This window comes from Schistocerca cancellata, chromosome 9 (assembly GCF_023864275.1).
Source record: "Schistocerca cancellata isolate TAMUIC-IGC-003103 chromosome 9, iqSchCanc2.1, whole genome shotgun sequence".
In the NCBI taxonomy this organism is placed as follows: domain Eukaryota; kingdom Metazoa; phylum Arthropoda; class Insecta; order Orthoptera; family Acrididae; genus Schistocerca; species Schistocerca cancellata.
In genome coordinates, this window is record NC_064634.1 from 79,628,962 (window position 1) to 79,652,203 (window position 23,242).

Genomic DNA, 23,242 nt, shown 5'->3' on the forward strand with positions numbered 1-23,242 from the left:
CGATGGTGCCAACCGCCAAAATTACATTTTTATGCAGTTTGCCCATTATATACTGGTCTTTGTTCATATGACCCGGCTATTATTTATTACCTACGTTGTACTAATTTAAATCACGAGACGCTTTTTTCCCCCACACTTCTCGTCCACTCTGTATTATACAAAATCATAATGGTTGGTTTTCGCAAATCACGTTTGAAGGTAAAGAAATCGTTGCGTCAACACTGGGTACAACTCGCTCATTATTCAAAGTTCTGAAAAAAGTTTGATGGAATACAACTGCAGCATAATTCCATCTTATTTCTCCCACCCCTCCTCCCTCCATTCCTGTCGACAAAAGGAAAAAGTTGTCATAACTTACGTCCTGTGGTACAAATTCATAAAACAAATTACATGCAGTCGTTTCCATAATTTCAGAATCTGTATTTTGTTTCGTTCACGTTAAGTTCCATCGAAAGGTTTCTGAACAGGTCTTTCTATCGTCCGATATACAGGCTCCTGCAACACAAAACAGTTTTCCTCTTGTCATCAGTTAAAAATGAAGTGACACGTTAATGTTATCGCACATGCTTATAGCGCGGAAGCACGTATGTTATTTCTAAATGGTACCAGTCAAGTGAAGCTCTGTTTCTATTTGTGACTGCTTATTTCCATATTAATTAAGAATGTAGTATTAAATGAAATGTACGCAGAAAATGTGTCTCAGTGTAAATATCAGTGTTTTTGGTCCAGAAATGTTGTTGTTATATACCTTGTCGTTAGTGAGCAATGCATATGTTACGAGAAATTGTTGTTCTAATTTAATCTGACAGTGAAAGTTTCTGAAGATGCTTTTTGAGTAACAAAGTTTTTTGGAGATGTTTTCATTTCATTTGCGTCGATTTCGTTGAAAATGATAAAAACTGTCGTCGGACGTGTTCGCTGTTCCAGTCACAAACTGTGTGAATGAAACGTTCTTCGGGTACTGGAGCTGCAGAGATAACAACTTTCTGCAAACGTCTGAGAATTTTTTCGACAATATGTATGTGCACAACAGTTGCAGTCCAAGTTTGTAATTTATATAATTTTCTAGAAAGTTACTTAATGCCTCCCAGAAACAAATGAAGTGCAATGACAGTATTCGTTGAATATTGATAAAGCAGAGCGAAAAGTCAGTTAACGTTATACACATACGAAATTATAAAAGCCAATAGGGAATAGTGTATTATTCGGATTATTTGGATTTTTCAAGATGCAAAATGCAGTATCTTATCCTTGACGTAATGTTTCCAGTTAGGACAAAGGCAACTGATGCTGAATCCAGAGGAAAAGAAAAGATAGAAGCTAAACAGCAGAAATTGGTTCATGTGGCAGTACTACAGTGGTATTCATTACTGCGACAGTACGCAGGGAGACGGGTGCTTTCCCGGACGGCTGAAACGTAAACTTTTTTATCTACCGTGGCACCGAGGCAAATCCGGATCTTTTACAATAAACCATTTACTTTTTTTAAGCAGCTTTCAAACGTCTTGAAAACAAGAGTATAACAGAAAATGCCCGTCAACATATGATGCATATATGACTGACAAGGATGTTAGGACAGCTTAGTTACTCTCGTTGTGTAATGGGACTTGGATCAGTGACATGATCCTAAACTTTAAACATTTCCTTCCTCTCCTTTTCTGTCATTTCCGAACATCGTGAGGCGCTGTATCCTAATTTTTCAAGAAAGATAGGATTTGAAACTTCCTGGCAGATTAAAACTGTGCGCCGGACCGAGACTCGAACTCGGGACCTTTGCCTTTCGCGGGAAAGCTGTAAGGACGGGGCGTGATTCGTGCTTGGGTAGCTCAGTTGGTAGAGCACTTGCCTGCAAAAGGCAAAGGTCACCCGAGTTCGAGTCTCGGTCCGGCACACAGTTTTAATCTGCCAGGAAGTTTCATATCAGCGCACACTCCACTGCAGAGTGAAAATCTCATTCTGGAAGATAGGCTTTGTAGATCGTTTAGGGGAAAAAAATGCTGCTTCTCTATTTAGGTAGATGAAAAAAGTAATGAAATTCAGTGTAGTGACAAGTACTCTCTGATAGGGGCTGCGTACTGCGCTTGGGAAGGTACGCCGTGCAGTGATACTTTTGGATCGGGATGGATCGAAGACTGCCATAGATATAGTTGTAGATCTAAGTGTGTTTCAAATAGGCTTGCAGAGCGTGGCGAGACTGGTACCAGTTGGCGGATAACACCTAACTTGTGTAGTGAGTGGGTCAGGAGGCGCTGACGGCTGTTGTCCGCTGGTTGCAAGGTCTGGGCCGCAGTGGCGTAGAGGCGAGAAAGACGCCGACGGCGGGCATGCACTCGCCGCCCAGCCGCGGTAGCCCCGTGCCCGTGGCGGCCGCGGGCGCGCTGCACGACCGGCTGGGGCCCTCCGCGGGCGCCGGCGCCGCCGCCGCGCCGCGCGACTGGTTATTCCAACACCACCACCCGGGCCTCACGACGCACCTCATAGGTTCGTCTCGTCGTCTCGCGCTCGCCGCCAAACCCTGCTTCTCTCTCTCTCTCTCTCCCTCTCTCTCTCCTCTCTCTGTCTCTCTCCGTCTGTCTATAGTCGGTTCTTCTGGCACCCGGGTCTACCCTACCTTCCGTGTCTGTTGCTTTTTGTACTACCTCAGCACGTGGGTCTATCACTCTTACTGGTCTGCTCCATGGGCGACGCGCACTACCTGTACTATACACCCCACTGTACAGTCACCTCTCCAAATTACAGTCTTTTGTAAATATTTCATCCTTACACGCTGCAACGAGCCAAACCTTGCTCTAGCTACTATGTTTTCGAAGTGTCCCTTTATCCCGGAGTGACCGGTAGCAGATACAGGGTGTTACAAAAAGGTACGGCCAAACTTTCAGGAAACATTCCTCACACACAAAGAAAGAAAATATGTTATGTGGACATGTGTCCGGAAACGCTTACTTTCCATGTTAGAGCTCATTTTATTACTTCTCTTCAAATCACATTAATCATGGAATGGAAACACACAGCAACAGAACGTACCCGCGTGATTTCAAACACTTTGTTGCAGGAAATGTTCAAAATATCCTCCGTTAGCGAGGATACATGCATCCACCCTCCGTAGCATGAATCCCTGATGCGCTGATGCAGCCCGGGAGAATGGCGCATTGTATCACAGCCGTCCACAATACGAGCACGAAGAGCCTCTACATTTGGTACCGGGGTTGCGTAGACAAGAGCTTTCAAATGCCCCCATAAATGAAATTCGACATGGTTGGGGTCAGGAGAGCGTGGAAGCCATGGAATTGGTCCGCCTCTACCAATCCATCGGTCACCGAATCTGTTGTTGAGAAGCGTACGAACACTTCGACTGAAATGTGTAGGTGCTCCATCGTGCATGAACCACATGTTGTGTCGTACTTGTAAAAGCACATGTTCTAGCAGCACAGGTAGAGTATCCCGTATGAAATCATGATAATATGCTCCATTGAGCGTAGGTGGAGGAACATGGGGCCCAATCAAGACATCACCTACAATGCCTGCTCAAACGTTCACAGAAAATCTGTGTTGATGACGTGATTGCACAATTGCGTGCGGATTTCGTCAGCCCACACATGTTGATTGTGAAAATTTACAATTTGATCACGTTGGAATGAAGCCTCATCCGTAAAGAGAACATTTTCACTGAAATGAGGATTGACACGTTGTTGGATGAACCATTCGCAGAAGTGTACCCGTGGAGGCCAATCAGCTGCTGATAGTGCCTGCACACGCTGTACATGGTACGGAAACAACTGGTTCTCCCGTACCACTCTCCACACAGTGACGTGGTCAACGTTACCTTGTACGGCAGCAACTTCTCTTACGCTGACATTAGGGTTATCGTGAACTGCACGAAGAATTGCTTCGTCCATTGTAGGTGTCCTCGTCGTTCTACGTCTTCCCCAGTCACGAGTCATAGGCTGGAATGTTCCGTGCTCCCTAAAACGCCGATCAATTGCTTCGAACGTCTTCCTGTCGGGACACCTTCGTTCTGGAAATCTGTCTCGATACAAACGTACCGCGCCGCGGCTATTGCCCCGTGCTAATCCATACATCAAATGGGCATCTGCCAACTCCGCATTTGTAAACATTGCACTGATTGCAAAACCACGTTCGTGATGAACACTAACCTGTTGATGCTACGTACTGATGTGCTTGATGCTAGTACTGTAGAGCAATGAGTCGCATGTTAACACAAGCACCGAAGTCAACATTACCTTCCTTCAATTGGGCCAACTGGCGGTGAATCGAGGAAGTACAGTACATACTGACGAAACTAAAATGAGCTCTAACATGGAAATTAAGCGTTTCCGGACACATGTCCACATAACATATTTTCTTTATTTGTGTGTGAGCAATGTTTCCCTAAAGTTTGGCCGTACCTTTTTGTAAAACCCTGTATATCTCTGGGTGTTAGCTGGGCTGACGATTCCATTTTCTGTACAAATTGTGTTCGTCAGGTTCTGCGAGGGACGCTCATAGACGTACTCGTTGCCTAGACTCCATCCACAAAAGAACGGCTGAAACATGCGTTAAAGTGAGTTTACACCTGTACGACTTCCCCCGCACTTGCAGCCGTTGCACGAACGAGGTAAGGAAGCGCATGCTCCTGTGAAAACTCGCGCATCCCTCTGAACTGTGCTCGCGAGTCTCCCCATAGCAGGCGGGGAGACAAGCCCCTCTATTTGCGTGTGGGACAAGCTCAGTCCGCCGTGCGCAAGGCGCACAGGTGTGAACGCACCTTTATACGGCTAATGTACGAATGAACGATCGTCTAGTAGATATCGCAGCTGGTTAGAACACCTAGATTGTCAACTGGCCAAGACGAACGCACAATCTCTAAAACTTCTCCCGCTTGTTGGTTAGTTGACACGCCAGTTACAGTACACCGGTACTATCTAATCCATCGTTCATGTCTGCAGTACCGGCTCCAGACTACCTCTCGCAGCACTTGAGAAGATGTCTTGGTCAAACTTGTGAATATTGTGCAAACAAATAGAATCGTAAATTCGCTAAGAAACCAAAAACACATCGTCTAATATTCTAGACCGTCTCTAAAAAATCACTTCTGTGTCAGTGGTGGGTCGTCTACCATGAAAGTTGGTCTTCAGCTATTCGAAGAGTGGAAATCATTGCGAAGAAGGTCTTTGACATCACGTCAGCACCAAATATTGGAATTTTGAATCCTATTCATTCCGAATACGAGTTCAGTGCTGCAGGGGGGGGGGGGGGGGAGGTGGTGATCAGGTTGTAGTACATTAGGGGAAGGTCCTGGACCATTTCTCCCTAAAGTCCTTACGTGGGAAAATACGCGAACTGTATACGATCCGCAACCAGTATGGACGATCTACATGCCGAACTAATTTGGTTGAAGAGACTTGACAGGAAATAGAGTTCACCTAATAATAAATGTGTATAGGTCATGTCTATACAGTGTTTCACATACGTTTATAGAACATTGTTGTAACATAGATGCAGTCAGAATGGTTCAAATGGCTCTAAGCACTATGGGACTTAACATCTGAGGTCATCAGTCCCCCAGACTTAGAACTACTTAAACCTAACTAACCTAAGGACATCACACACATCCATGCCCGAGGCAGGATTCGAACCTGCGACCGTAGATAGATGCAGTACTCTACTGTATTTATTGGGATAGGAACCACCCCATTACGAAAGATCGATGAATGTAACCGACCTTAAATGAATTTACCGCTCTTCCTTGCAGACGAAGTGTATGTGTCGTACCGGAAGCCTTAGCTGTGCCACTGAGAATATCACAGTTGCGGGTACAAAGTACACTACCTCGAGATATCTTCCATTCTTCAGTGGAGAAAGTACTTCCTCGCAGTTAACCCTATATGTCTTACCGGAAGTCTCACGTGTACCTCTGAGGACAGCACAATTGCTAAAACTGTTATAAGCAGGTACAAAATATGTCTCGAGACAGGCGCTCTGGTGCAGTGTTTCAATAATAATCTTATTTATCCCCCACCCCACCCCACCAACATCAACTGATTACATTTAGTGTGGTGAGAAGAAGTCTCGTAAATTTTTACCTAGTTGACGTAGCTTATTTTGGCCAGTTCGAGAGCAGTTATTTAAAGCAGCAATGAACTCCGTTTGTATTTACTGGCTCATATTTTCAATGTTCTCCCAAAATAGGACTTGTCTGTATAGAGTATAACTACCCTGCAGGTCTCCTAGTTATAAGACCCCATAGACACTGCTCCTTGTTCTCCTTGTTCGACACGCAAGACGCTGAAGTGGCGTGAACTAAAATGACTTGCACCACACGGCACTTTCATTTTACTGCTCCTTGTGATAAAACCGCAGCTTTGGGTTACTTATTGAGGTGGTAGATGTAAACTTCGAATTATAACAATAATGAAAATTTTTGCTCTTGCGCAATGTAACTTGCTTTCGTTTTAGTGTAGGCGCTGAAAGAACTTCCTCCGTTCGAGGGCATTATGTTTTATTTCCCTTCTTAGCAGAGATTAATATCAGTATCATATGAAACTCAGGACTGAAGACAACAACAACAATGAAACGCACTACGAGTTATACTCCTACAACTTATGGGCTCAATTTCTCATGCAAATTTTCTTCGCATTACTGTATTTACGCTTTCGGGGGGGTGGGGGGCAAGCTTAGTTCAATGAAACCAACACTATAGCTTACGGTCGAGTCTAACAGTACTACTCATCTACCTACATTCTGTGAGCCGTGGTTTACCATATCTGCTCCCCCCTTTGCTACAGCATTGCTCATAAAAGAAGCAAAACTAAACGAATGGCTTTGTTTAGTGTTACAGTTTCTCATAACACTAATTGTTATTCTCGAAGCGGAGGTCAATTACGTAGAAAATACAATCAAATTATGATGCTTTTACCACATTTAGTTGTTTGATTTTGCTTCTTTTTTTATTTTTGTAAATGCGGTTTCCACTGTAGAGAAAATAGTCCAACACTTCCCCAGCTGCACTATAATATACAGATATGATATTACACTGCTGTACAGATCAATTTGGTGCTAAATTTAAACGACGAAAGCATCGTTTTTAAACGACATTTATTTAATATGACAATTTTGTGTAATATTTTTAAAAAGTAGTTAACTAACTGTGACAGTGATGTGTGATCGAACTAGAATTATTGACCTCGACCTGACCTGTAGAGCGATTTTGAACAGGCGAAATCGTTGGCTTTTGGTTGGTTTAAAATTTTCAGGGAGACTATGACAGGAAAATGAAAGATTCTCTCTTGAAATGGAATAATTTAATGTTCCTCTACTGTAGACATTCGAATTTTCTGGCAAACAACTCTTTTTCACACCTAGACTCATAGGGCTTTATGCTCTGTTGTACCATACCCAGATCACTGCATTCATTTCCAGTGGGTGTTCGAAGCGAATCATAAACAGGATTTTCCGCTAGACATACTGCATATGATAGATCTCTAGTAACTCAGGCAAATCCCTTTAGAATCGGTAATGTTTTTATAAAAAGAGCCCTGAGTTTAACTTATTGGAGGAGTGGTTTCGAAGGGTTTATTTTCAGGAGTCGGCGCGAAACAAAGGAATTCATAAAATTTGTAATACATGCTCTCTAGAAAGCAATGAATTATTATTGAACTACTACAGTCACGGTATGTAACTGTCTTACAGGAAAGGACTCCGCTATGCCTCCATTTGGAAGGGGTGAGACAGACAACATGACCGAGGAGAGAATTGCACATATCCTAAATGAGGCTTCACAAATGATGAAAGTGGAGGACAGCCACAGCAGTGACAGCAAATCACCGAACCACGCACAGGTAGGAGCAACATCTGCTGCACTGGCAGCCAGTTATTACAATTACTTGCCACACATTTTATTTACCAACGTACGTTTACATATATGAATTGAAGTTAAGCGCTGAAATATATTCTAACTGTACCTGAGTTAGCAGTTTATCATATTTTTAATAATGGAAATTCACTTATCTTATTTGAATATTTCAACTAGATAGTTCTCACTGCGTAGTAAGAACGACTTTTCGTTGTCGGCATTATTTGTACGCACACCGATTTTCAGTGATAGTTTCGTAGTTTATCGCAAATCAGTCTTTTGCAGCTGTCTTGTCGGTCATCGTGTACAATTTATTCGGAACTTATAGCCTTGAAAACTGTCGACAGCTGCAGAAGGCTGCAAACAGACGAGCTTATATCTTTACTGTTGTGCACAGTGTCCATCACCACTGGGTGGAAAGGACAACTCACAGAACCGACGGCTCAAGAAATATGAAAATGATGACATTCCACAGGAAAAGGTGGCCCGAATCTACCAGGAGGAGCTGGCCAAGCTGATGGGGCGACGCATGGACGATCACATGCGGGGACCCCGCGAACCTTTCCAAAGGTATTACATTTACATTAAATTATGAAAACTTACGAGTGATGCAACAGTAACATAAAACGGTCTGTCGCCTCTCTCTCTCTCTCTCTCTCTCTCTCTCTCTCTCCTCCTCCCTCCCTCCCCCTCCCTCCACACACACACACACACACACACACACACACACACACACAAAAGCTATGAAAGTTTCCAGTGCAGAACTGGCGGTATGGACACAGTGCTTTTGATAAAGATTATGAATTTTATTTTCCTGCTATTCATTGGTTCGGTCAATTGATAAACCACCTAACAACAAAAAAGCAGACTTTGGCAAGAATATGCCGTCTCACACTTATTTTCTTTGCCATAGTTTTGCACATGATAATCGATAAAACAACAACGTCTTCCTCTTATTCCAGCCTACTATTCCCTGGCTTTGGGCCAATGGACCGTACGCAGGAGGAGATCCGTATGGCATTGGATGCATATCACCGAGAATTAGCCAAGTTGAATTCTGCTTGCCCAAGCACAGCTGGCCTGCTTGCTCTACAGCAGCAAGCCGCCATGAGCCATCAGCAGCAACAACAGCATCAGCAACAACAACAGCAGCAGCAGCAGCAGCAGCAGCAGCAGCAACAACAACAACAGCAGCAGCAGCAGCAGCAACAGCAACAGCAACAGCAACAACAACAGCAACAGCAGCAGCAGGTAAGTGGGCCGATGTACAGTTTGAATGGATGCAAGCAAGGTTGGAGACATGTGGAAGTCTCTTGAAACTCGCTACATCTATTGTCACACAAAACTCACGTCCAGATTGTAACAATCTCTAAGTTTATAGCAATTAATTCTTTTCTGACATCAATCTTAATTTCATAACACTTCTTGTTATAATGGAGGCACCGTGGAACACATGATCACTGTCTATAAAACTGCGTATTTAATTTTATGAGGGATTAAGGAGCAAGCTTTCCACATAGATATGAACTCGTGCAATTCTGGAGCAAAAATATTAGAGATTAATAGCAATATATACTTTAGAGTCCATTCTTAAGTAGCTGCTTTTAATTTAACAGTATTTCCTCGTTACACAAATAGGAATAGCGATCAGTGTAACGCATAAATCCTAACTCTCGGTCCACATCCGGCAGTATAAGTTTAGAAAATGGTCCTGGCTGCACTGATCCAGAGTTTGTGCAGTTCTCATATTCAGTTTGACTCCCCGTACGCCACACCTCCCCTGGCAACACTAGTGAGTTCACAGCTAAACGAAACAGAAACGACAATGCCTCATTTTTTTTCTCTCCTGTCTTAGATTTACGGTCAGTCGGGTTTTCACTAAACCTCCAACGAGAGAGACCAGAGACCATTTACTTATATTCAGAAAATATACAATTCCTAGCAATCGCAACACATTATCTGCCACAGCAGAACATGACACGTACGCAAAATGGCGAGAGCCAGTAATCTAAATTGATGGAGAACTATGGAGGGTATGGCATCTGACTATGAGTGAATTGACCGAAACTGGTTAGGATTAAATACAAATTAGGATATAGATAGTTATTTTCTACATGTTTATGCAGTTACGCTATTTTCCAGGACATTCTTATTACAAAAAACAATTTGTGTCCTTGCAGTTACCTTAGCAACATTCTCGCTTCGATTTAGAATTGATAAGAACTGCGTTTGTAATTTATAAACACATAGGTAAAACTGAAAGAACAGTTATGGAAACTGACCTGGCTTGTGCAGCGGCAATATTCGAAGACCTACCTGCAATTTTTGACGTGCGTGTTTCTGTTTCCTTTGCAGTTGAATGGAGTAGTCCAAGACCTGTCAATGCCGAAACCAGCGACAGTTTCAGCTGATCAGAGGGACGAGAAACTTCCCAATGGTGAAGTCCCATCTGCAAACTGCGACCCAGTATCTGCTGCGGCTGCAGCTGTCGCCGTCAAGAAGGAAGTCCTCGAGTCCGTTGCAGATGCTTTGCGACATGCCGGTAGTGCCTTCTCCCTTGTAAGGCCCAAACTTGAACCAGGTGCGTGCCCACCCCCTACGCAAACAACATTTAATCAATTTTTTTTGCCAATTAGTAAAGGAATGTCAGATATAATATATAAATATATAGACGACTATAAATATGTACGAGTGTAAATATACAGTACAACTACAACTTTCCAAATTCATTTCTGAACAACTCTCACATAGAGATATTAGTGATATCAGTGACCATGTGGACAGAAGTGAAAGTAACTGGACAGGGATGCAATGGTGTTCCAGGCTTAGGTCAACCAGGACAACAGCAAAGTGGAGGGTCTGCAGCAACGACGCCGGGAATCCCCACAAGTGGTAGCAGTCCTCTCAGTAATTCCATCTTGCCGCCAGCGATGACCCCGGCTGACGACTTCGCGTCTTCGGCAGCCGCGAGCCCCCTGCAGCGGATGGCCAACATCACAAATTCTCTCATTTCACAGCCGAGTGCCCCCACACATCACTCTCCCTCACAGAGGCCTCTAAAAGCAGTGCTGCCACCCATCACGCAGCAACAGTTCGACATGTACAACAACCTCAACACAGAGGAAATTGTGAAGAAGGCAAGTTTTATAGTACTTCAGCTTGTAGCACCCAAATGTTCTCTCACTTCCAGCATTTCGATGCTGAAACTGTGGTCCAGTACCTTCTCAAGCAATGCACAACTCGCTCGTTGGCTTTGGAGTGGGTTCTGAGATTACCCACTTAACAGTTGTCAGATATTAGTCATTTATTACTTAATGATTAAGCTGGCTGCCTCACGTTAAAGTCCAAATCTCCATCTAGGCACCTCAGTTTATGTTGACTGTCATTTCTTCAAATCGCTTTAAATGAAAGATGGAGATCTCTTCATGAAAGACGAGATCTATTCTAACTTATACAAGGTGGCACACGAAAAACTGGTCCTGAGTACAAGACTGCTCATTGTCATCGACCAACTGTTATCTATCGTTTCGAAGCTGTTGTGACTAGGTTTTGTATTGTCAGTATGTATGTTTGCTGTCTTTCAACAGGATGGGGTGACCTGTCACAGTTCACACAAGTCAATCTCACGAATTCATGAAAGACCCACAGATGAAAAGACCATCAGCAAAGGAGTTCATCGGACATAATCTCTTGTAACATTTATCTGTGGGACAGTCTAAATGGAAAAGTGTGCACAAATAACCCAGTAACGTCAGAAGACTTGAAGGACAACATTCGTAATGAAATTTTGAGAACTGATAGCTATGCAAAGTGTATATTAACATGTTAGGGTGCATGCAAAAATGCACTGAAGCACAAGGAGATTATTTTCAGCACTAATGCAATGTAATAGACCCTATCAATTTGGATTAGCTTATTTGTTTATTATCTAATTATTATGTAATTATCTGTTTGTTGTTATATTCGCTCATGGCGGGCAACAATTCTTGTGTGATTGGCGAGCAGTCTGTACTAAAGGCTGGTTTCTCATGCGCCACTCTGTAGGACAGGAGGTGCAATATACATATCAAAGTCACTGCACAGGACAGTACTTAGAAAAATAGCAAGTTGTTATATTTTTAGCAAGTATCACACTGTTCGAGTATAACACAGAGGCCATCTCACGATGTGTCAACCTAAAGATCCAAGGGTCCGGAGTTTGACAACAATTTGATCCCAGAAAAGTTTCTTCCAGTTGGGAGCCATACTATCTCCAATTGGACCATGTGTAGTAATGTTCTCTGGTGCCTGAAACAAATTATTAATGGATGCTTCAACACTTAAGTTGTTACAGGGTGACAGTTATTGAACTGTATGGGGGGGGGGGGGGGGGAAGACGTAAGTTACTTACAAACTACGGCATTCACACACTTTATTTGACATTTAAACGTAACTGCAGATATTCAGATTTAGGTTATGACGTGTTTGATATATCTGCCATCATTGGCGATGATGTGGCACAGACGAATAGCAAGTGTCAGAACATTGATGCTGTTGATGACCTCCTGAATGGCTGTTTTCAGCTCAGCAATGGTTTTGGGGTTATTGCTGTACACCTTGACTTTAATATAACTCTACAAAAAGGAGTCTCATGTGTTCAGATCTGGAGAATGCGGTGGTCAATCAAGGCCCATGCCAGTGACCTCTGAGTACCCCAGAGCCAGAATGCGGTCCCCAAAGTGCTCCTCCAGGACATCAAAAACTCTCCTGCTTCAGTGGGGTCAAGCTCCATCTTACATGAACCACATCTTGTCGAAACCAGGGTTGCTTTGGATAATGGGGATGAAATCATCTTCCTAAACCTTCACGTACCATTTGGTAGTCACTGTGCTATCAAGGAATATTGCAGCGATTATTCTGTAACTAGACATTGCACACTACACAGTCACCCATTGAGGCCAAAGAGACTTCTCGATCTGCGGATTCTTGGTCCCCCAAATGCACAAATTTTGCTCATTGACAAACCCATCCAAATGAAAGTGGGCTAAACCCAAACGATGTGCATACTAATTCCCATCATGCCCTGTGGCCAACCATGCAGTTTGAACATCCTAACGTAAACTGTTCAGAAGTTACGACGATTTTATTTCACACAGTTCAATAATTGTCACTCTGTAAGAACTCTTAAACACATGATTTAAATGTACCATTTCTTGTTTAGTTTTCTCAGTTTGCTTTGGAAAGGACAAAATTGTAGTGCTACCTTTTTGATTGAACCAATTAGTCTATTTGTATATGAGCATAGAAATTCTGTTGACATTGAAAGAAATGGGGCCAACTGGGAACATTGGATGCACTCAAAGAAGGGCAGCACAAACTGTCACAGGTGTGCTTGATTCAGTGGGAGGGTGGCACAGAAATGCTGATGAACCTAAATTGGCAGACACTTGAAGATAGATGTCAACTATCTTCCAAATTCTTTCTTATAAAGTTTCAAGAACCATTATCAATTCCAGATTCCAGAAATATTCTTCACACGAATTTTCTTCAGGTTAGTATATATCGCTCCCTTAGACAACAGGAAGATAAGGTTAGTCTAATTACAGCACACGCTCATAGGGGTATAAGTTTTCACACTTTCCACACTCCAAATGCGATTGGAACAGGAAGAAACACTAACATGTGGCGGTAGAATGCCAAATATCCTCTTCCATGCACCTTACATTGGTTTGGAGAGTATGAACATAAATAGGAAAATACATATGTCTCACAGTACCAAATCTGTATATTCTTAGTAGCATTAATTGGTAATACACGATGTTTTAGAAAGAGCATGTGGTGTGAACTGTATGAACTTTGTAGGGAGGTGTGAGTATGTACACAGGGCACTGATCATTTCTGTGTGTGACTCGTTGCAGGTGAAGGAGTCGCTAAGCCAGTACTCAATAAGCCAGCGGCTGTTTGGAGAGTCAGTGCTGGGGCTATCGCAAGGCAGCGTGTCAGACCTCCTAGCACGGCCCAAACCGTGGCATATGCTGACGCAGAAGGGGCGTGAGCCCTTCATTCGAATGAAGATGTTCCTCGAGGACGACAATGCCGTCCACAAGCTGGTTGCCAGCCAGTACAAGATAGCACCTGAGAAGCTCATGAGGACCGGCAACTACGCTGGAGGCCCACTCAAATCTCGTGAGTACATTACATTGTTGCTACCTCTTAAGCACAGTCATTAACTGTAAGGCAAAACACACATTTGCAGCAACTTCTGATGATAAACTTCAAAAGGCAAAAAAGGGTAACAGCTCAAAGTCAGCTGGTTGAAAGTCACCTGAAAGCACCACACTTCAAAGTTCCATGGAAACAAATGTAATTTATAGCATAATTTTGACCTAGAAGACTCCATATCTTTCATTAAAAAGCATCCTCTGGTGAAATGCTCCCCTATTTGTTGTGAAACCTGTTCTGATCAATCACATGCACATACACTGATCCACAATAATTTTTGCAAAATTGGAAGTGCCTACTAAGAATTGATACTAAAATGTAGACTTTCACGGCCGGAAATATCATGTCCATTATAATTATCCGGGCTGTTATGCCGTGGTCGGTTGATGAATTCTGTGTCGATTCCCAACGTTTCATCTCCGACTGCGGGAGACATCTTCAAGGGGGTCCGTAGCTCAATGGAAGGTCCAACACACTCACTGGCTCGCTACAGTCAGTAGCACACAGCCATGCCGTACAGGAGGAAGACGTATAGAAGGAAGAGCAGAATGCCTGTCTACAAGAGTGTGGACAGCTTTTCTATTACACCAAATGAAACAGGACAACTAGAACTACTTCAAGGACCGATTACCTTTGTTGGTTGTAAGATTCAATTTTCAGTCAGTAGCGAGCCAGTGGGTGTGTTGGACCTTCCATTGAGCTACGGACCGCCTTGAAGATATCTCCCGCAGTCGGAGACGAAACGTTGGGAATCGACACAGAATTCATCAACCGACCATGGCATAACAGCCCGGATAATTATCATGGACATGACCTACTAAGAATTGCACACCCATGCATGAAATACACTTGTGAACTCTTTTAAACTTCCTGCACTGGCAGAATACTTAACTGATGATTAGGATAACTCATTCTTAAAAACTCTGCCTGAGAGACCCGTGGCTCACCTCCTGCATCCAGGAGGACTGCTGGGCGACTGCACAATTTTGTGAGCTAGAAGCAGCTTTAGGCCTTTCAGCCAACTGACCTTTGCAAAAGATTCCAGACATTTCCATTGCTCATTTCGTGCTCCCACTCACAAAACTCCTCTTGCAAGTGGTGCTTTCTGCCATGACTTCCAACAGATGCTGGAAAACACGCCCTTTAATGGAAAAGTTGGCAACACTATAGCAAGCAGAGCAGCCTCTGACCACAGATTACTTTAGATAGATTACTGTAAAACCAATCCTTCAGCTCCAGGCTGGATAAAGCCCGCTACCACCAGATACCAATAATTGATTTTGGTGTCCCTAACAGTCTTACGGTGAAGCAAAAACTGTAAATCAGATGGGTGTAGGGCAACTCAGCTGTTAGGATAAACTAGATGCTGGTGCAAATGCCAGCGCTCTGACAGTGGTGTTCTTTCCATTTGGTGCAGCATGTGCCTCACTGACAAAGCCGCAGCCGCCGAAACTGGCGAAGCAGCCAGAGCACCATAATGGGCACAGTGGCCACGGTGCCCACCTGGGCCACGAACTGCCTGCCTCACTGCAGCTGCATCACCCACACCATGCTGCTGCTGCTGCAGCAGCTGCCGCCGCTGCTGCTGGGGCTGGTGCACCCGCCTCAGTGCCCCAGCCACCACCACCACCCATGCTTGTGGGGCCAGGTGCATTGGGGCTGGCAGGCTATGGTGCTGCACTCACTGCTGACAAGAAGGACCGCCACGGGCAGCCACCGCCACCACCGCCGCAACAGCATCAGCAGTCCGGCATGGCCATGGCGGCACTGCGCGGGCTCCAGCAGCATGTGGCACCCTCCGTCTACGAGATGGCTGCACTCACGCAGGACCTCGACACACAGACCATCACCACCAAGATCAAGGAGGCACTCCTTGCCAACAACATAGGCCAGAAGGTGAGGATGCATACCCTCCCCTGTCAATTTCTCTTCCGTCCAAGTATCACAGTTCAGTTCAGTTCATTTCTCCTCTCTTTGCAAGATATCACAGCACCTTAGAAACACACAAACACAAAATACGAAGCCAAAGTGAAAATTTTGAGCCAGGCACAAAAATAGCATTCATGACTATGAAATTTTGATTTTTTATATTTTTACAATATGCATTATACTGCAGAACAGATTTGTTTATGCCGTTTTTAAAGAAGTCACAGTAAGCAAATTTCACTCCAGTCTGGGATAGTGACTGAAATCAAATATGGTTATAATTGTACTGAAGATAATTCATGTGAAGAGCATCCCAAAATTGCAGTCACATCTGAAAACCGTGACAAAATGCACAATATGGCTTGGAAAATAACTGGTTAGAGGTGCATGTAATGGCCAACACAACAGTCATAGCAGAAGAGAGAGTACTTTTCCTTTGCATGGAAAGCTGACTATTGGGAATCAATCTCTAAGCAGTTTCTGGACATTTTGAAAAGAATCCAATTGATTTTTTATGTTGATTTGTTAATGTGGATAAGATGTGGGTCCACCACTTCAGGGTGGAAATGAAAGCATATTTCAAGCAGTATGTGGCAGCTGCTGCCACCTCGTCCCAGAAGCAAAATGTTACAGAAAAACAGTATCAGTTTGAAGAAAGCCAGAATATGTCACGATTACTGACTAGTAACGAAGTCACCCAGAGTTATTTGTCATTGAGTCTCAAAATCATTTTGTGCTTCCTCACGAAACTAACATGTTAGAACATTTGACTGCTTTCAAACTACATTTGTGGACAGTTAGCTGGGCTACTTCCTGTAACCTTTCAATATGGACTTATTTTCTTTGGTTCTGTCAATATCTTCCTTGTGCTAGATGTAAGCTGGAAAGCAGTATTTTCTTAAACTTCTCACAGGAATTACTTTCACAATATTTTAACTGCAGTTATTCACAGGAAACTTTACATCTTCCTCATAGTACCTCTCATACCGCTTTATTTACTGGTTCATTCAATAGAAATGATTAAATCATCATTCAGCAATCAGTCAATCAGAAAAATAACTTTATGTGTACAAGCAGTCTCTATATATCTCATAAATAAATGTTCTCATTTCAACTTAGGCAGTTAATGGTGCCACTACTGCTACTCAATTTCTTGTGTTAAAATTTGCATTAGTTCATAGAGCTTTTTAAGTGACATAATATTTCATGTTTATAATGCTACAGTTGTCTTGTTTAAATTTATGTGTTTGTTAGAGCACTAAATATGAAATTTGCACCTAAAAACACTTATTTTTATGAACATTGTCATAGGAAGTGATTTTCTGTTGCTTCCTGTAACATGTGCTGTCAGTTACATACAGCTTCAACTCTCAATGATTAAACAAAAATTACATTGTTCAACTTATTTTGTTAACCATATATTTATTCTGTGGGTGCTAGAGGAGCACTGTCTTGCAGCTCTGTTACACCAAAGATTCAAGCATACCACATGAAAGTAACGAACCTTTGATTTTTTTGCCAGCTACAATAATATATTGAAATATGGGAGTGCCATGTATTTGACCTTAAGAGTAAAAGTTATGTAGATTGTTTTGACCCAATTTTCTGGCAACACACTCCTATGTACTGGCAATACAGTTTTATGACTTGTATTAGACTCCTATATACATTATTCACTTTCACGAAAGATGCAGCAGTAATTTTTAACTGATTGCAACAAAATTAACTGGACTGCAAAAAAATTTAAAAAGTATTTTAAAGAAAATGATACAGAATATCAGTGGGGTAACTCTTTACCAGTTACATTTCGAAAAGAGCCCAGAATACATTATATTCATTATTATTACGCCAAATCTCATGAATTCATTAATTCAGTGGCATTCAGTAACTCATAAAAAGCATAATGGTAATAATAGTACATATCAATGCTCAGAAGGCTACTTTTTGGAAAAAAAATGGCTGAGAAATATTCTACTTATGAGATTTTTTCTTATTTTTTATTGGGCATCCACTTTCTAACCAAAGCATTGTTTATATGGAGATCACCATGGTAAACAATGATGGCATGTGTAAAACGCCTTATGAGGCACATTACAGGTCCAGTTCCATTTTATTGTGAATATAGACTACCAGCTGTGCAGGTAGACTACTGTCATAACATGTGTCCTTGCTATTCTGCGAAAAGTCTCATTGTGAACCTGGTATGTGTTATATTGCTGTTCTCTTTTTTTAATGGGTTACTGAATCTCACTAAAAAGGTATAAGTTACATTTAAAAGGGGAAAAACAGTTGCTTTGATTGCTAAGTAAATAAAAAGTTGCAGGCATTGAAAACACAGCAAAATACTTGCTCCTTTGCATTGTATTGCTGATTGAAAACCATTTTTGATTCTAATGGTTTTGTTTAACAGCATGATGTATTCACATTTTGTGCTATTTGGTCATGCTGACCTCTCAATGTTGAAACTGAAATTACAGTTTGCAAAAGTCCAAAATTAGGAGCAATGCACGCAGATTTACAGAAAGGCCTGCACTATTCGAAGTTGTCCAGCCATGTTGCAAGGACAAAACACTTTTGCCTCTGAACTGCAAGAGGTGGCAGTGCCTCTGAGCTCTTAGTTAAAGACGTCATCGTCTTTGGCGCAGATTTTCGGAGAGGCGGTGTTGGGGCTGTCTCAAGGCTCAGTGAGCGAGCTGCTCTCCAAGCCAAAGCCTTGGCACATGCTGAGCATCAAGGGTCGCGAGCCCTTCATCCGGATGCAGCTGTGGCTCAGCGACGCTCACAACATCGACCGGCTGCAGGCGCTGAAAAACGAGCGCCGCGAGGCCAACAAGCGCCGCCGCAGTGCCGGGCCTCCAGGCTGCACGACTGGAGGTGGCGTCGCGGGTGGCGGAGGCAGTGGCAGTGGCGGTGGCGCAGACAACAGCAGCGACACCTCCTCCAACGACACTTCCGAGTTCTACCACAGCCCGAGCCCTGGGCCCGGACCACCATCAGCCAAGAAGCAGCGTGTCCTCTTCTCAGAGGAACAGAAGGAGGCGCTGAGGTTGGCCTTCGCTCTGGATAGCTATCCGAGCGTAGCCACCATCGAGTTCCTCGGGGCAGAGCTGGCGCTGTCCACCAGGACCATCACCAACTGGTTCCACAACCACCGAATGAGGTTGAAGCAGCAAGTTCCACATGACAGCAGCAGCGGAGGCAGTGGTGGTGGCCAGGGCCGTGAGGGCAGTGTGCCACCGGGTGCGGGAGGTGGTGGCAGTTTCGACCCCGTCCAGTTCCGGCTGTTGCTGAACCAAAGGTTGCTGGAGCTCCAGAAGGAGCGGATGGGGCTAGCACCAGTGCCGCTGCCCTACCCGCCTTACTTTGCCAACAGCAACTTGGCAGCACTTGTGGGAAGGGGCCTGCTGCCATCGCCAGGCTGTGACGTTGGGGGTGGTCCCCTGGCCGCCGCAGCCGCAGCTGCTGCTGCCGCTGCAGCTGCCGCCAAGGAGCAGTTCAGTGGGCTCGATCTCAGCATGGGCATTAAGCGTGAGCCTGACTTCGAAGAAGAGGAGGACGCAGAGAGCAACCTTGGCAGTGAAGACTCCAACCTGTCTGGTAGCAGCCTGCGGGACGTCACTGCATCTTCCGTCACGGGGTCTTCTGCCAAAAAGGACCTCCCTCTTTCATCCTCTGTGGCAGTGTCACAGCCATCAAGGACATCGCGGCGCAAGCCAGCTGCCCCCCAGTGGGTGAACCCTGAGTGGCAGGACGCCACTGGTCATGGGGAGGACCACAAGGACAAGGGTGGCGACCAGGAAGTCATTATAAATGGGGTGTGTGTTATGCAGACCGATGATTACGGGATGAAGTTATCCAAGGATGAGGAAACTGTCCGTGTGGAGCCGACACCTGTCCTTGACAGGTATGATGAGGATGATGATGAGGACCAATGCAGTGAGGCCTCATCGACGACAGGGGCAGACCGCGGAGGCAGCGAAGTGGCAACAACGAATAGGCCTCCGTCAGCATCGGCTTCTGACACAGGGATTCCGGCACCTGCTATAGGTCAGGATGGTGATGATGGTGATGAAGAACCCGAGCGGAGGAGCATCAAGTCAGAGCCACGTTCCCCGACTGTCGCGCCTGATGATGCTGGTCCACTGCCGGAAGCTGCAGTCGTGCGTGAAGAAGAGGCTGTGGGTGAACATTCCGTCACTGATGGGTGGCAGTCTGAAGCAGATTCTGCAGACGTGTTGCGCAGTAGGATTAAGACCGAGGAGCAGGAGGACAGGTGGGAGTACTAGGTGCAGTGTCGTGCACCTAACTCTATTTTGTGGTGGGATCTTGGACGCTCTCCGAAATGTGCGCCTCCCCCAGGATGTGCAATCATCGAAATCGGACTCTCGTCTCAATTGTGATCCTCATTATTTTTTATTTGTTATGTAATTTTCGTAGAAGTGGAAGTCTAAAAGAAAAAAAAAGAATAAATAACGATGTTATCCATCTACTTAAGCATTATTAGATTTTAAATCTTCGACGATCGACCACGCGTTACTCTAAACTTTAATTTATATCTTAGACTATAAGACTGTTACTGTAATCTTAGTAGGAAACGTAACCAAAAAGTAATATATTTAAGGGTCGATTTTCTTATCGACTGCATATGTGATAATGAGCTTGCGGAACTGTCTGACGAATTGCGCAGTGCTCTACTTCCTTTAATGAGCAAACCAAAAAAAGTTTATTTTAGACTCTCAGAATATCATTTCCATGTAATGAAGTGCAAGGAGAGGAGACTCGCTCAAGCGGTCTGGGGGGTGGGGAGAAGTAAATAAATGAAACTGTCGTTGGTGATGTCAATGTTGTTACGGACATGATGAGTTTCATAGTTTTCAGAATGTTTCTGCTTTAATTGTTGCTATATCGACATTTTTTCTGTGAAAGTAAATTTAAATAATGACAGAAATATATACTTTGTACATAGCAGTAGACATAGTGAAGTCTTATCAATGATAGACATTGTTTGACTTCTATTTCGCCGGCGTTATTGTGCTTAATAAATTTACTTTTCTGACTCGAAATGTTCCAAATTTTGTTTCCAACTTGTGCCTCAGGTACTGAATGTTTGTTTTGTTTACACATGCAGAATATTATGTAACTGTTTATGCTTTAAATCAATTTTAAAAACTTTAACTTTTTATATATATTATAAATAGTTGCATGTTCATTGTCGTTGCTATATAGGAATGAAACTCAAGTTTTTGGCATTTTCATTATTCCTAGTGATTAAATCATAAAGAAAAATCAGTACCTTTAAACAGTCATTGCTATCCGTAAAGAAAGCATGCAGACCGAGAATGTACTTAGGAAACAATTCAGTCTCATTTCCAGAACTTTTCTTTGAGTCATCAAAACACCTGCAAGTCCTTCTGAGAAAAATTAAATCTAGTCTCAATTTCATCACCATTGCATACATTGGTAACATGTAAATCCCTTGGCGGTCTAAATAACTAGTTCTCCTTCAGGCATGAAGCCTGATAGCATAATAGGGACAATTTTGTAGTGTGCTTTGTGATGTTTCGATATTTTAATGAAAGGTTAAAAGATCTCATACACCAAATACTTCCTCACAGTTTCCATAATGTTTTTGTTAGGTTTTTACTTTATTTTTATAATGTTAATATATACCCATTTCTGATTTTTTCTCACAAGGATCAATAAATTATTTGCAGACAAGTAGATCTTATTGTCTATTAAGCCAACCTTGATTTTATGTGAAATAACATACAACAGGAACCATCCTGATACTGCAGATTTGTTTATTTTACATTTGGTTTTACACTAATTGCTTGACATTGATACAAATATCACCTGCTCCACTTTTAATTTTTCTTGCAGTTTACATAAACACAAAAACATGTGTAATTCTTCATATGTAGCTTACAAAGTTGAGTAATGAAAGCCAAAAATCTCCACAGCTACATTATGTTTGTCAGTATTTCATCTTCCGTTAACTAATAATCACCGCACCAATTGGCACACTAATTACAAAATATTGATTTTTCACTACATAAGACAGAGTAAACATCAGGGACTTGAACAAACTCACAAATGTGAAAGAAGTCTTTCTAGACAACATTGACTACATGTGTTCTATGTAACACAAATGTACTTTTGTAAAGCATCAGTTGAGCCATACTATTAGTGTCAGAAAAAATTTATAACAACTTTCTTTCTGTTGTTCAGGACCCTGGTATTAAATATCCTGGTACTATGTACTATTCATGTTTATGTAATATTTAAATAAGTTTAAATGATGTGTTATAGAGTTCTAACATTCTATGGGAGAAAAGCCTCCAGTTTTTAAGTATACAAATGTATAAATGTAACAAAACTTATTGCTGCATAATAAACTCCTGTATCTTACCCAGAATGCATTACAACATGAATTTTATAAGTTTCTCATGGCAGTGTTGATTTTAATCACTTTCTGTCACGGTGTACTGAATTCTGATTCGTAGCATGCACATACTAGGGAAAATCATAAGCATACAGCTCTAAAGTATAAATGAAAGATGTAAATTACTTTGCTAGAACTGTGTGTACAGTTAATCAGTGTCATTGGGTATGAATGTGAATATAATTGTTCCAGTTATTATTATAATTTTTTATTGTCTGGCAAATCTAGCAGATGATGTACCACACTATCTTCCACATGTCTCATATAATGACGTTAATACCTTAGCAGCTATGAAACGCTGTAGATCTGTATTTCTTGGAAAAAAATAACGTAATAATAAAATCAGGGCATTGGTGGTGTTTCTCAGAAGATGAGTTCCACTACATTTAAATATTCTGTTATTGTCTCTCCCAATCCTAGTTCACCATAAGCACAGAACTGGAGAGCAAACAGTGGTTTATTTTTTTGTCAAGGAATGAGAGTTAACAAATCATGAAAATAATTTATTAAAAAGACTGGATTTAGTGCTGTGTGGTGGTAATTTGAAGAGTACTGAAACAGTACCTCAAGATATAGTGTATGCCTACACAAACAAGAAAATTATTAGAAATAAATTTCCAGTGACACTATCAAAGTTACCTTTTTAGTGCTAAGGATTTTATGTAGGTTGCACACATACAGTGAAAACACATGTTAAAAAGTGCCCAAAATATAAATATCAGTTTCATTTAATTATCATTATAGCTTGCCATTATATTGTACATATTTATATTCATATCATTGTGTCCTTTTAACATTTCTAATATTAAAAATTTCTCTGT

General features: G+C 42.6%; 1 protein-coding gene across 1 annotated transcript in view; it reads left to right on the forward strand.

Moving 5' to 3' along the window:
• Positions 1-20,491, forward strand: part of LOC126101187 (homeobox protein cut) — a 466,023-nt gene extending 445,532 nt beyond the window's left edge. The window contains exons 8-15 of the mRNA XM_049911884.1: positions 7,690-7,838; positions 8,250-8,422; positions 8,815-9,103; positions 10,208-10,433; positions 10,676-10,989; positions 13,750-14,017; positions 15,471-15,949; positions 18,625-20,491. Of these exons, the coding sequence (XP_049767841.1) occupies positions 7,690-7,838; positions 8,250-8,422; positions 8,815-9,103; positions 10,208-10,433; positions 10,676-10,989; positions 13,750-14,017; positions 15,471-15,949; positions 18,625-20,265 (3,539 nt within the window). The 3' untranslated portion in view covers positions 20,266-20,491. The remainder of the gene's footprint in view (positions 1-7,689; positions 7,839-8,249; positions 8,423-8,814; positions 9,104-10,207; positions 10,434-10,675; positions 10,990-13,749; positions 14,018-15,470; positions 15,950-18,624) is intronic.
• The last annotated feature ends 2,751 nt before the right edge of the window (positions 20,492-23,242 follow it).